Source organism: Gallus gallus, chromosome 2, assembly GCF_016699485.2.
Source record: "Gallus gallus isolate bGalGal1 chromosome 2, bGalGal1.mat.broiler.GRCg7b, whole genome shotgun sequence".
NCBI lineage: Eukaryota > Metazoa > Chordata > Aves > Galliformes > Phasianidae > Gallus > Gallus gallus.
In genome coordinates, this window is record NC_052533.1 from 22,542,041 (window position 1) to 22,556,269 (window position 14,229).

At 44.8% G+C, this 14,229-nt stretch overlaps 1 protein-coding gene across 6 annotated transcripts in view; it reads right to left on the minus strand.

Annotated features, from left to right (window-relative positions):
• Positions 1–14,131, minus strand: part of ACCSL (1-aminocyclopropane-1-carboxylate synthase homolog (inactive) like) — a 19,427-nt gene extending 5,296 nt beyond the window's left edge. The window contains exons 1-10 of one of the 6 annotated variants that reach the window (XM_418654.7): positions 9,865–10,032; positions 9,734–9,793; positions 8,448–8,518; positions 7,611–7,680; positions 6,899–6,965; positions 5,194–5,291; positions 4,942–5,019; positions 2,719–2,819; positions 2,199–2,285; positions 959–1,004 (exon numbers count right to left, since the gene is read on the minus strand). In XM_418654.7, the coding sequence (XP_418654.2) occupies positions 959–1,004; positions 2,199–2,285; positions 2,719–2,819; positions 4,942–5,019; positions 5,194–5,291; positions 6,899–6,965; positions 7,611–7,680; positions 8,448–8,518; positions 9,734–9,793; positions 9,865–10,008 (822 nt within the window). In that variant the 5' untranslated portion in view covers positions 10,009–10,032. Of the gene's footprint in view, positions 1–958; positions 1,005–2,198; positions 2,286–2,718; positions 2,820–4,941; positions 5,020–5,193; positions 5,292–6,898; positions 6,966–7,610; positions 7,681–8,447; positions 8,592–8,736; positions 9,446–9,733; positions 9,794–9,864; positions 10,033–13,084 lie in introns of those variants that run through there. The other 5 variants (XM_040696580.1, XM_046934379.1, XM_015281949.3 and 2 more) reach the window with 5 other exon arrangements.
• Positions 14,132–14,229: the final 98 nt, after the last annotated feature.

A 14,229-nucleotide genomic window follows, 5' to 3' on the forward strand; every position in this document is an offset into this window, starting at 1 on the left:
AGGGAATGCTCCATCCCCAAACAAACACAAACAGACAGTATAATGTCCACTCAGTAAAGTACCAAATTAATCCCTGCCTGCAACAGAAGGTGTAAGATTATGCGCAGAACATCAAATGTTCACCTCCATTATGAAATCTTTGAAAACATCCTCCATGCCAAACTGGAGGTATCATTTACCCAAGTTTGTTCTGCAGTCCTTTCAGACAAGTGGCTATGGAAATTTTTGCTCATTACATTGACTGGAAACATCTAACATCTTTTGGAGCACACTTGGCCAAATGGAGTCCCAAGAACAGTAGGAAACAATCAGTAACATCTAAACAACTGTGATACAGGAGAAGCAGAGAGAGAAGGAGATGGTGAAGGAGAAGGTGAAGGCAACGTGCTGGCAAAGCAGAAAAAAAATAACACAAGCTGGTTAAAAGTTCTACACTGCTCTTCATTAGCTCATTTTTGAAGCCTTTTGTGTTTCTCAGATAAACTAGTAATATTTTGTGTACCTTTAGTTATAGGCAAGAATAATGAAAGACAGACCAGTGGCTTTACCAAGGTTGCTTTCGAGGTCAACAAATGAAACAGGCTTGGCTCATACCCTTGGCAGTCTCCATCATACCCCATTATACCCCTATTCCAATCAGCCATCAGTTTACTGTTCTCTCCAAGAGAATAAAAAGCAAAATGCTACAGATCTGAAGTGTGCTTATATGCTTAGTCTTCCACTGTAATTTCCCCCCAGCAAACGTAGCAACGGTGGCTGTATAAATAAGCATTAACTGTTTCTGTTAAGTAGATCCCAAATTAAACTGCTAAAAGTAATAAATTTTAGACCGCCAAGGGAGAAAGTAATACATAAAGAGAAGCTCAGTTTGTTATCTGCAATATAAAATATGTCAGAATAGTTCAACTAAGTTTTGTGCTGAAATATCTTAAAACACAAAGGAAATATTTTGACTTACCTTGCTAAAACCCCACATAAAATGTGTTCGTTCGGGATCTGGTAGACTGAATGAGAAAAGAAGATAAGAATTGTTGCTACAGATGAGCAAGTTGTGCAGGCTTACAAAAATGATTAAATATGTAGAATTATAATTCATTTTCAGTGAAAGTAGCATATAAACTTTTCAAGTGGCGTGGATTTTTTTCAGAGAATTTGTAACAGAATACACGTAGTATCCTCAGACACTGATCTCTTAAAAGCTGAGGCACAGACTGATAAAATAACAGAAAAGGACTTCTAGTAAGATGTAACAGTCCAGTTACATTTCCCAGATTCCCGCTGCATAATCAGTGGTCACACCTACATTAGAACAAAAGCAGTATTTCCATAAGGGATGCACAACGGCCCTTGTACTCAACAGAGAACAACTCTTTGCTCCACTCTGCTGTGTTTCAGGCTGGGGAAGGGAGAGGTGAACATTTCAGGTCATTTACATGATGTGGTACAATCAAACAGAATATTCCATTCTAGACTACTGAAGAAGATGCTATTTTCTCCTTCGTGTAACTGTTTAAATAGGGCTAAGCCTGGAAATTTCCATCTTGAGCCTAATAAAGCTGGGTGAACTTTCACAGAAACAACAGCATTTTTTCAGGCCTTATTTATAGCTCATGATCCTGTGTGGCTGAGGCAACACTCAGCAGCTCACTGCTTGGTTGTACTTGGATGGACTTGGAAATTTCCCATCGGCGAGATATTTATGCAGTTAACACGGTCACATACTCTTGGAGAAAGAAGTTCTGTTACTCAGATACCAATAGGTTTAAGCATTCTTGAATTACTCTTTCCATCGCCTGCCAGAGGAAACTAAGCGCCCAATAGCACACTAGTCAGGAAGGAGACTCACTGTAGCAGGTAACTTGCTCAGTTTTAGGAAATTCATGACCATTAAAATGAGAACCTTGTGCTCAGATTAGGAAACGGCAATAAAAATGTAAAGTGGAAAGATGAAGTGCTCCGTCAATTTTTGATTACTATTACTATGCCATACACATCAGCTACAACCAAGAGGTCTGTTCAGGTCAGTATAGGAGCATCACTTGTATTAACAAGTCTCATAGATGCAAAGACCTGGATATGAATTAGTTAGAAATGTACTAGTTATACTAGCTAAATGGAAACTATGCCTTTTTTAAAAACCTTCTATTTTGGATTAAACATCTTAAGTACCTTAACCCATGCTAAGAAATCACACTTACCTATCTAAGCTAAGAACACTGGTGAAGGTGGTATCATCATAAACAGACAGCATGTAGATTTCATCCATTATTACATGTAATTCATGCCTGTGTATAAAAAAATACAGGCACTGTAATGTACTTAAAATGAATTTATTTCCACACACACATATATATTTATATATAAATACAATCTTAGCTACTAACATGGCAAAGTACCCACAAGCATGCCTATTTGCTATTATATTCACCGTATTGATTTTACACATAGAAGTCAAAAGATTGTTTGTTTTTTTTTAATGATCCCACAGTATTTCATTTCAAAACAAACTGCTGGATCTCAGAGAGATCCCAGTTCATTTTCGTGCTCCCAGAAAAGCCAAGCACAAAGGGCAGTTACACAAAAGCCAAGCTCAAGCCCCTGCATGCCACCTCCTCAGAACAGCCACAAAGGACAGGAGATAACAAAGGTGGTTTTTCTTCATCGCTACACTGCATAATGGAAAACTGAACACCACGCAAATAGCGCCAGGGCTCAAACCTGTGTGCAAACTCAAGGCATTCCTTCAGCAACTGCGCTGGGTAAATGTCCCCTAAGGGGTTGTTAGGGTTGATGAGGACTAATACTCTCACTCTGATGCCCTGAAAAAAGAGAAACCAGCAGTGGGAGACAGCAGTGACACCAAACTGAAGTTGGAGGATGCAGCAAGAGCGGAACGTTCCCTTCCATGGAAAGTTGGCTTTTGGAAATCACTGAATTCTACCTGTTACGTATTAGCATGCAGATTAAACTGCAGATTTTGTCTCATTATTCATCCAGTGAAATGCCAAGATCACACCAAAAGGTTTGTTAGTGAGTGAAAATCAGCTTAATGCTCATTTGAAACACCCACTGACCCCAACAGGCAAGATCACGATGTTGTGGGGATTAACAGTGGTCCCAAAGATACACTTCCAAACAAATTTGATTGCAAGCAGTCAAACAGTTAATGGCTACAACAGAAACTTTCAAGATCTCAAATGCACCAACAAGAGGAATGACCTTATTACTTCATGTTTGAAATAAACTTAAATTAGTACCTTCTGCTTCAGCACATTTAAGCTTTAGAAAAACGGACACACTGCATATTCTCAGCCCATCCTAACCTCCTCTGAAGGAGATCGTTTGCATTAAGCATCTCCTGAGGAACTCCAGGCAATTAAATTAGGTGGAAGCACCGATATGTGCGTTCCCTTCCATATGCAATTTGTCTGAAATGTAATGGTTACTGTGAGCAAGAGCTGAACAAGAAAGAGCTGCCAGCTTATTGCCTTCGAGTCCAAACACAGTAAAAAAAATCATGGGAAACAAGATGCAAATACCAGGCCCAAAGCATGCTTGGCATATCTGACATCTGACACATATTAAGCAGAAGATGCTGAGGCATTCATGTTCACAGGAGCAGCTGCTGAGGGATGGCAGATTCACAGCTGCTCTTCTAGTCTAGCTCTGCTTACTACCTTGCACGTATCCAAACAGATGTTTGCAATGTTATCCATGAGGTCAGTTTCAGCTCTAGGATCACTCACCTGTGCCCTGTGGCCCCACACCTTGTCCGGGCAGTCCATGCTACACGAGCACGGTGCTCACACCCTGCCCAGCAAGGAGAGGTGGTGGGCAGCTGCACACTCAGTCCCACACAGACTAGCAGAGGCACGGGCTGATGACACAGACCTACAGATGGTGTCTAAACATAGGCACTGTGCTGATGAAGCAGTTGGGTAATTAGGAGAGCTTTGACATACCTTACATTAAAAAAAAAAAGTATGCACGCATCCATGTGTATGCAAAATATCCACTTTTTTATACGTGATCTTACAATAAGTGACCCTACTTGTGCCTATCCATGTTATCTGCTGTTAAACCTTATTTTCCTTCCTAGAAAAGGACGTAACAAATCTGTCTCACTCTTTTGAAACACCACTACCCTCACCACATCTTTGATAGAATCCGATGCTTCCTCTGCTAGATTCCATCAAGGAAGAGCACAAAGGCTGAGTGCATTTGTAGTTTTCCAAGTTTGTGAACTGTAAATACCACGACACTAAGAATAGGAAACATTTGATCCTGAAACACTGGTGAGCACTGTTTTGCGGGCACTCACAAAACCAAGCATTTCTCTAAACAAAAACAGTTCCAAAGACAAGGAGGAAAATAATAATAATAATATTGAACAATATAATAAAGAATATCCCCATTTACGTAATCCTGATCAGAATAAAACAACTCAAAACTCTACGAGGAGCCATCCTAGTGGAGGAAAGGTCCTGTGCCAAACCCCCTGATCCCACTAAGCTCCCAGTGATGTGGTGGTATAGCAGATTCTGTCCTCTTTGCTCCAGAAGAGCCCCCCTCAGAAGCACATTTAACAAGTTTCTTTAATTAACTGCATGTTTCATTTCAGTAACATATTCTCTCTTTTTAGGATCAGAACAACAGCTTCTTTACTACACTCGAGTTCCACTGAAACCTACCAAGCAAGAGACTTGGTCTTGAAAGACAATTTAAGAACTGTGCATAGAACAGAGTGAGGATTTTCTTTGCATTTTGCTATATTGCCCAGATTACAGAAACAAATGCAATCCCTGTTGCTAGAGCTGGACCCCACCCCCGCTCCAGAATATCTGCATGGATGAAGATATACGAATGGTTTGACACCAAGAGCACGTGTCACTTAAAAAAAATAAGGAAAATCCAAAAATCAGAAGACACTGTTATTACTACCTGCTTTTCAGCTCTCTGTAGTGCAGCTTCTAATTTCTCAGCTGTTAACTGGAAAGGGTGACTTTCTTCGTTAGTCACCTACAGGAGAAAAACAACCAGCAGGAACAAAGGAGGAAACACTCCCACCCAGTGAAAAACACACCCGATGCTGTCTCTTACATAAGTTAAACAAACTACAGTTTCTGATGGCACTGCTTCAAGGAGGGAAGAATAATGCTAAAGTATACAAACATCATATGAACATGTCTTTACCTCACTGGACAAGGGCACGTGCACAGGCTGCAGTCCACCATATAGCCACATTTTTGAATTTATGCCACCGTAGTGAGGAGCTGGAATAAGATAGCCATCTAAAGTATTTAGACAAATGAAAAAGTTAGAGAAGTTAAAGTTTCTCATGAGGAATCACTTTGCTAAGACACTAGCAAACTGAACTGACAGTCGAGGAACGTGGTGTATGGTTTCATCTCACAGGGTTCACAGTGGCCTAAACCAATATTCAAACCAGGCTGAACATTTTGTAATTGTCAGTCAGCCTGAATTCTACCCAGTCCGCTTCCCTAGCATTTTCAACAGTAGATGCGTATCAAGTCATATAAGTAAAAGGGAATGGACCTAGACAACTTGCTGTACTACTTATTCTAATAAAATAGTGACAAATAACTCTCTTGCTCACAACATTTTGTCAATGTGCTCTTAATTTTTCACCAGGAACTACTGCAACCCTTAACTACTGCTTCCTGGCTGCCAAAGTGCTAAACTGCAGCAAGGAACCCTGCAGCACTGTGGAACTTCTTTCCCTCCTGCTTTTTTATTTCTGTGAGAAGCCCCGGGTTGGTGCTTCCCTGCCAATACCCCATGTGACGGGGTTCCAGAGAGGACAGAATACTTCCTTTCCCCTTATTAAAAAAAGAGGGGAAAGGAGCTTGTCAGTCTTCAGGCAAAAGAGTTTCTGTTAAAGCTTTGTGAACATACTGACGTAGGACATGGGTATGAGTAGCCTTGAGTAAACGTTGTCTTTACCATTTTAAACAAAACTCACTGGTTTCACAGCCTCTTTACCACCATGTGTTGAAGTTATCCCGCTCACCTTCCCACTCTGATGGGTGCCCATGGATGTTGCCCACACCTACTCTGGGAATTCCCTTGGCTGGAAATCCCTCTCTTGCTACAGATCCACTCCCTCTTCCCAAATTCCTTATGCATGCTTTCCTTCCCCACTCCACCTCCTCTCTCTGTGCTGCTCTCTCCAGATTCTACGTGGTTCCCACCTCTTCTTCTCATCACTTTTCAAAGTTCACTTTGCATTCTCTTGATACCCTTTCTCTTCCTATACTGCTCTTCCCAAAAAACCTATAGATTATGTTTCCGAAAGCAGCTGGCCTGCTGATACCTCAAATATTTTGCAACCTTCTAGAAATAATCAGAGCCATTAGTTCAAATATACTTTGCTAGGAACAAAGAAATGCTATGTCCACGCTATGCTTCATCCAGTCATAAGGAAAGCAAGCTGTCATTAAGACACAATGCTATCATGTTTGCTTTTAACTTGTAAATAGAATCATAGAATCGTTTGAGTTGCAAGGGACCCTTAAAGGTCATCTAGTTCAACTCTCCTGCAATGAGCAGGGACACCTACAGCTAGATCAGGTTGCTCAGAGCCCTGTCCAGTGTGATCTTGACTGTTTCCAAGGATGGGACATCCACCACCTCTCCAGGCAACCTGTGCCACTGCCTCACCACCCTGATTGTATAAAACTTCCTCCTTATATCCAACCTAAATCTCCCCTCTTTTAGTCTGAAACCATTTCCCCTTGTTCTATCACCACGGATCCTGCTAAAGTGCCTGTCCCCTTCCTTCCTACAGCCGCCCTGTAGATACTGACAGACCACTCTCAGGTCTCCCTGGAGTACTGATAAATGCTTTCAAGCAAAAAGCATTCCGGTTTTTACTCACCACCAGGGTCACACAGCACAGTTGACAGAGTGGCAAAAACAGCACAGCAGCCGTTCATGACAGTGATCTGAAAAAAGCAGAACAAATGTTCCGTAACAGAAATACCACCACCTCTGTGGCTTAAATTCAGAACAGGAGAGTGAAGAAGCCACACTACTACAACTATCATACAAAGTGCTTGACTGTTACTTGTTGACCACTTTTTCAAATGGACAACTGACACTACTGAGCCTTCTGTAGATCACTGTATACAGAATCACAGAACACCTCAAGCGAGGGGACCCACAAGGGTCATGGAATACAACTCCTGGCTCCACACAACACCACCCAAAAATCAGATCACATATCTGAGAACGCTATCCAAAACCCCTTGAACTGCAGCATATGGGGCCGTGCCCACTGCCCTGTGCATCCCGTTCCATGCCCACCGCTCTCTGGTGCAGACCCTTTCCCTGACCCCCAGCTGCCCCTCCCCTGACGCAGCTCCATGCCGTTCCCTCGGGCCCTGTCGCTGTCACACAGAGCAGAGCTCAGCGCTGCCCCTCCGCTCCCTGTGAGGAACTGCAGCCGCCATGAGGCCTCCCCTCAGCTCCTCTGCTCTGGGCTGACATAGCTCACTCCTGTAGTATCCTGCTGACATTTGTGTTCAGATTTACTTATCTTTTGTCAGTTCAAGAAAAAATAAACTGCAGACATAAAGCAATTTTCTTACATGTTCTGGTCTAAGTTCTTTTGTGGCTCTGGCATAGTCAGTCAGAAATTTGGCAATTTCTTCTCTGAAGCTAAAACACAGAATTAGAGTCAGCGATGTTAACTGCAGATTTCTGAGAAGGAAAAGCACAAAAGAGGCATAGAAAAATGAAGCTTACAAAAACAACAACAACAACAAAAAAACCCAAACACCATTCTGTTATGAAAGCCTTGAAGATTTTTTACTTCCTACAGCTTAAACAATCCCAGAGTGCTACATTTTGTGAGATACAAAGCACACAGAAGACATCTGCAGCCTTGAGCAGCAGTAGCTGTGACTCAGCTGTTATTTCTGCACAGTGGGAAAACAAAAAAGTAAAGAGACTCATTTGAGCTGATGTGGAGTGTTTCTGGAGGGAGCACCAGGATGTGGGCACCAGAAGCAGTGGCACCTGGTGAACGATGGCTCCAGGCAGGCTCCCAGGCCTGGTGAAGGCCGCTCCACTGTTGTGCAGGAGCAGTACTCAGGCCTGGCAGCCCACAGAGCTCCCATTCACCCTCCCTAAGTCTGGGATGAGCCCTCCCTGGAGCAGTCCACCCTCAGCTCTGAAGAACTGCCCACGCACACACTCTTGCACCCAGCCAGACACCAGATCCTTGCCTTTTGGGTGTTTTTAGCACTGTAAGGATGGAAAAAATAAAACAACAGAACAAAACGCCAGGCAAGCAAAAGCACATCCATGAGCAGCCGCCGTTAACGCACCCATCCTTCAGGCTCTTTAGGGGAATAAAGCCACACATTGCAACTCATGAGCATGGAGCTCAAGCGGGGACAGGGAGGGGAAGATGAACTTCTCACCTCCTCACACCCTGCGTGTCAGGGTACTGGAAGAGATCGGGCTCCAGGCAGTCCATGTCAGGCCGTGTGAGCTGCAGACATGAGGGAGAGACACTGTAGAACACGGACTAATTGGGATCTTCTGCTCTACCGTACCATACTTTTCTGGTTTTAATTGTTCAGTAAATAAGGAAATGGAGAATAGAAAAAATAATGAGATAAAGTTGTATGATTTGCACTCCTCTTTTTAAAGATACTAGAAACAGCATTAAAACTTCAAAGCAAAGAAAAGAATGAAGAAATCACTTACTGCTTTGCTCCATCGTACACTCAGTCCCACGTGGAGGAGAAGCAGGCCAGCTGCTCACACAGCTGCTGCTGAGATGTATCAAAGCCCAAACAATTCTTTCCAAATTGCTGACATCAGATGTTAATGCCAGCCTTGATGAGCTTCTCAGCCAGCAGAAATAACACACTCTGTGCTACAGAAGGAAAGCAGCTGTGCTATCAGCAGTGGCTTTCCTGCCCCCAGCACAGGTGTCCCTGTGAAAACTGTCTGATATTCACTGTGGCACCGATTTGGGTTCATTCCTATAACAGTCTCCTCCTGTGGCCAGCCCTGCTGACCCCTCCACCAAGCTGGGCACTGGCTTTGTGCACAGTCCTCCCTCACCAGCACCACAAAGGTGCCAGCAGCTGCACTGGTGCAAATCATCTCTGCATGCAAGGAATGCAGGAGTTAATGTGCTCCCAGCAGAAGGCCTGGCCACGGAGTCCCAGTTTGCCAGCACCTGAGCCAGAACGTCTTGCTTTCAAGCAGGTAAACCAGAATTAACAGAGCGGGGAAAACACCTCCTTTAAAGGCTGCTCTCAGAGCCCAGCCCTGACCGCTGAGCACGGCAGTTCAAGTTCTCAGTTGTAGCATTAATTCTGCTCCAAGCCCGCATTCTGCACGCGGAGCACTCTGTGATCCCAGCTGTGGCTCTGCCAGCAGACGTGGGAGCCCCTCCTTAGGGCACGGAGCACACGGCCCTTGCAGGAGCACAGCTGTGTCCGCTTAAAGAAAAGCGCCTTCAGTTCTTTGTGAGAGGAGCTTAAGCAAAACCAAATTGGGGTTCCTGAGGCGAATTTTTTGTTGTGTTACTTAGCAAACACGACATCCACACAGTTCGTGTGATGTGCATCCCTGTGAAAGCAGTTAGCGCTGTCAGCAGCCCTACGGGCAACCTTCTCCGTGCTTAATTGTTACCCGGACGCTTTGAAATTGTTAGAAAACAGCAAAGGAGCCGGCAGACCGCCACACTTACTCTCTCCTCTATCAAATCAAAGCACAGCCTGTTCTCGCTGGTCCCCAGGTTCACGATGCCCTGGAAGAGACGACACTGAGCCACATCGGCAGAGCGCCGGTGCCCTCAGCCCCCGGGGTCGCCGCCCGCACCTCGGGGTTGCGCTCCCGGTCGAAGGGATCGGCGACGTAGAGTGCGAAGCCCCCGTCCAGCAGTCCCGGCACACCGGCGGCGATGCGGGCGCCGCGGGCAGACAGCGCCGGGCCGGGACCCGCCGGGGCGCCGCCGCCGCTCATCCTCGGGCTCGGGGCTCTGCGGCCAATGGCCCCGCCCCGGTGCTGCTTTCTGCTGTCGAACCAAGGTCACGCTGTTCTGCTCGGGATTTTGGTTAAAGGAGCGCTTTAATACAGTGCTTGCGTGCTGTCAGGATAACGTGCGCGTAACAAGAAATAACGCACTGAGTTTCCTGAAACTTGGCAATGATGAGGGACACGGAGATCAGCACTGCAATTTAACCGGTTTGGCTGGAAGACTCAAATAACAGCTACACACTTGTGAGAGAGAGATACCTTCCTAATACCTCCCTACAGAGAATGCCACCAAGCCCCAAGCCTGGCCTGAAGCCCAACCCTGGCCCTAAGGGTGGTTCTGATCCTGCTGTGCTTACGCTGGAATTGTATAATGAGACACTGACAGCATTTTATGGGTGGTTTCAAATAGTTTGCTCTTTATTCTACCGAGCTGCTGCTTTCTGAAAGCAAAGGAGCTCACCCAGCAGCTGCACGGCCTGAACAATTCTTCTTGCACCAAAGTCCTGCATCAGCATCCCCTTCTCAGCCGGCCCTCCCCCACACACACACCCGCTGCGCTGCATCCTTGCCCAGATCACTGCTGAAGGCCCTTAGGAGCTGTTTTTACACTTTACTGCACACAGGAGCTCTGAAAGGACCTCTTCCCTGAGATCCCATTTGTCACTGAATCATTTCAACTAATTCTAGCTTTTAACACCTAAGAGTTTTGGATACCGGTGTGGGACACCGCTCCTAAGGGATATAAAACCCACCCTTGTTATCTATCAGCTGCAGATATACCACCACTGCTGCACTGACTCAGAGTCCCACAAGAGCCCCACCAGCTGCTGGAGGATACAGAGGAGGAATTGCTCACACCTGGTTTCTGTCGGGCTGGCTCACACTGGTGACCTGAATGCCAGTGAACTGACGTAGCACTTCTTTACCAGCTACAATCCCCAGATCAGAAGGTATTCTATCCCAGACCTCTGATGCCCCACCTCGAGAACGCTGCTAACCGTTAATCCATGCATATTCACTTCAGGATGCCTACAGCAGATTGTCACTCTCTGACCAACTTCAGGAATAGGAAAACTAAAGCATAAGCATTTGTTCCTTGGGGTGAGGTTTGTACAGTTCCAATTGCGCTGTCTGTGCTCATGCAAAGGCAGAAGTGACCTGATACGCAGCTTGCCAAAAACCTGAAGCAGAACTATTGTATTACTAGCGCCTCAAAATGTTGCACGTGATGCAGAACAGGGTGTTAATTAATGTTAAATGTATTGTGTGTTACTGACAACAGCGCGTGCTGAAGTTGAGGACGTCCTCTCCCTTGTGCCCAATGCAAAGCATGTCGCATAACCCACGCTCACCTCTCAAGCCAAAGGCACGCTAACAACCACCCTGTGTTAAGAGCAGTGTAAAAACACAGCAGCCTCTACAAACCCCACAGTGAGCTGCACTGAGGTGTGTGGGTGAAGTGCTGCCAGCTGAGGTGCCTGAATGGCAGCTGTAACCACACTGCTCCCAGTGATGTGTCACAGAGTGAATCCCCATGTGCCAAATGCTACAGACAAAGCATTGTCAGGGCTCCCGACTCCGCTGCCAGAGCTAATGCTCCGAATACCAGTGTAATCCATGGAGGACATTTCCTTCTTATTCTGGTCTCTGTCAAGTTCCTGCATTATTTACGACCCTGTGATCACTATCTTGCCTTCCTGGAAAGGCTGCCACCCTGCTGTTCAACCACCACAGGAGCACAGAAGGTATTAGGTGACAAACAGTCAGACCCATATGTAATCATACAGCATTGATTTCTTTTCCCCCAGTTTTTATAGTAACCAGCAGTTAGGAAATAAATTAGGCAGCAATTAAAATGATAGCTTAGATTTACTATGAAAAAGATGAACCAGGTATGGTTTCGCATGATACGTACACACACACTCACACAGCTGTTGAGAAAGACAACATGGGAAAAAATAAATTCCTGTAATGCAAAACTTTTGCTTTGCAATTATGTTTTAAAACATTTGCATTTGGGCTGGAAGAATGGACTTTGCTTTCCCAGTGCCAAAGGAGGAGGGGGGAGAAACTCCCCATACAACAGCAAGTGTAGATCGTTCCACACAAAAGCTCATTTGGCCAAACTGAAATTCAGAATCTGTTTTAAACCTCAAACATACATCCATGATTTGCATGGCTTGCACCTCTGCTATGAAGAAAGGTTGAGGGAACTGGGCTTGTTTAGCTTGGAGAAGAGAAGGCTCCAGAAAGACCTCACTGTGGCCTTCCAATATTTGTATAAACAGGAGGGAGAAAGGATGTTTACGAGGGTGGATAGTGATAGGACAAGGGGGAATGGTTTTAAACTGAGACAAGGGAGGTTTAGGTTGGATAATAGGAGGAAGTTTTTCACACAGAGGGTGGTGACACACTGGAACAGGTTGCCCAAGGAGGCTGTGGATGCCCCATCCCTGGAGGCATCCAAGGCCAGGCTGGATGTGGCTCTGGGCAGCCTGGTCTGGTGGTTGGTGACCCTGCACATAGCAGAAACTCGATGATCACTGTGGTCCTTTTCAACCCAGGCCATTCTGTGACTCTATGACTCCATGATTCATTATGCAGGCTGTTAACTGCCATACTTAAACTGCTGAGAATTCTAGCTGGTGATGTCTACTATGAAACACTAACACAATCTAAGCCTCAGCTCAGACCTTCTGACTCCATTTCAAATGGTATAGAAAATCCTTACTTTTTCTTTCCAATTTGGAAATAGAAAAAAAAAGTTTGATTCCTTAAAGTTTGAAAGTTACACAGTAAATTCCGTGTGGATTTTTTTTTTAATTGTACAGCAGAAATTTATTTCCCAACAAAAACCAATTACGATTTATGGCAGAAGAGCATAACAATAAACAACCCCGACACACTGGATGGGATTTAATGCCCTGATTTGTGACAAACCAAACCTGCCAGGTTTGATTATTAAGAATGACAGAATTTCCTCCGTATTCAGACACCTGAGCCTTTCAGTAGAGCTAATTGCACTGACTAAGCCAGCCTTTAGCAGAATCAACTCACTCACATCATCTTTTTCCAGTAACTCGCTTTCGCCGTCCTGCTGTCACAACCACCACCTGTCAGCACACGCCGAATCTATCTGCCCCAGGCTTTTTGTCAGATGTCACCAGCAGACTCCATCTGGAACTCGGGATCACTTCAAAACAGGTACATTTTTTCCAAGGCAACAGTTGAAGAATTTAGCAGCTCCACACTTCTAAGTGGAAATTTCCAAATATGAATCACTTTTGGAGTCAGAGCTGCTGAAGAACTTTTTAAGAAACGTTCTGGGACAGTAGCTGGAATGGAATTCCTGTTTGCAAAGTGAAGGTGTCAGCTGCACGTTAGAAACAAGATAAGTGCTCGTATCTATATTTACCACTTGTCTCTTCAGAAGTCCCTCGGCTACAAGGAAATGCTGGCTGGGTGTTGGGGAAAGGTCAGCATCAGCTGGCAACGTCAATAAAAGCTGGGCATATCACCTGATCACAGAAGGGGTAATACTGCCCAGTGCCCTACAGTGATACAGGTATGAGAAGGCACATGATAGTAATTACAGCTAGAAAAAGATCAATGCTTTCTAACTACCTCACAGAGGTAAACAGTAGGGAAGGATGATCAGCAAAAAAGTGAGCAAAAGCCCCCAGTACTGGCAAAATGATGTGAAAGGGTGCTAAGGACTCACAGCAAACGTCCCCAGTGCTTTTTCTTTCCAGTACTTCTCCTTTCCCCTGCTGTAAGACCTTATCTGGCTATCAGCCAAGGAAGACAACTCTTTAACAACCTCACCATAAGAAAGTAGCTGTGAATGTAACCCCATGTAAAGTAGGAAAGCTTCCAAACATCAAACACTTCTCGTGTCTCCAAGATCAGGTTAGAAACAGATGGTTGTTAGGAAATGCAACGCGATGTTACTCTGAATAATTAATGGTGGCAAAAGACAAGATCAAATTATGGTGTTGTCTTAATATTTTTCTTTTTTGGCTACAATTGTTCTGGAAGTATTACTCAGTAGTACTGTCGGCCCATCGATAAACGTACGGAGTACCACTCTTCTCTGAGCCCTCCAAAGGCCATTAGAGAAAAGCTCTACAGAACGTCTGTGCATCATTTCTTACATTACACAGTGCAGTTTACTCAAACAGACAGGGAGATCATTATTCTGTTTGG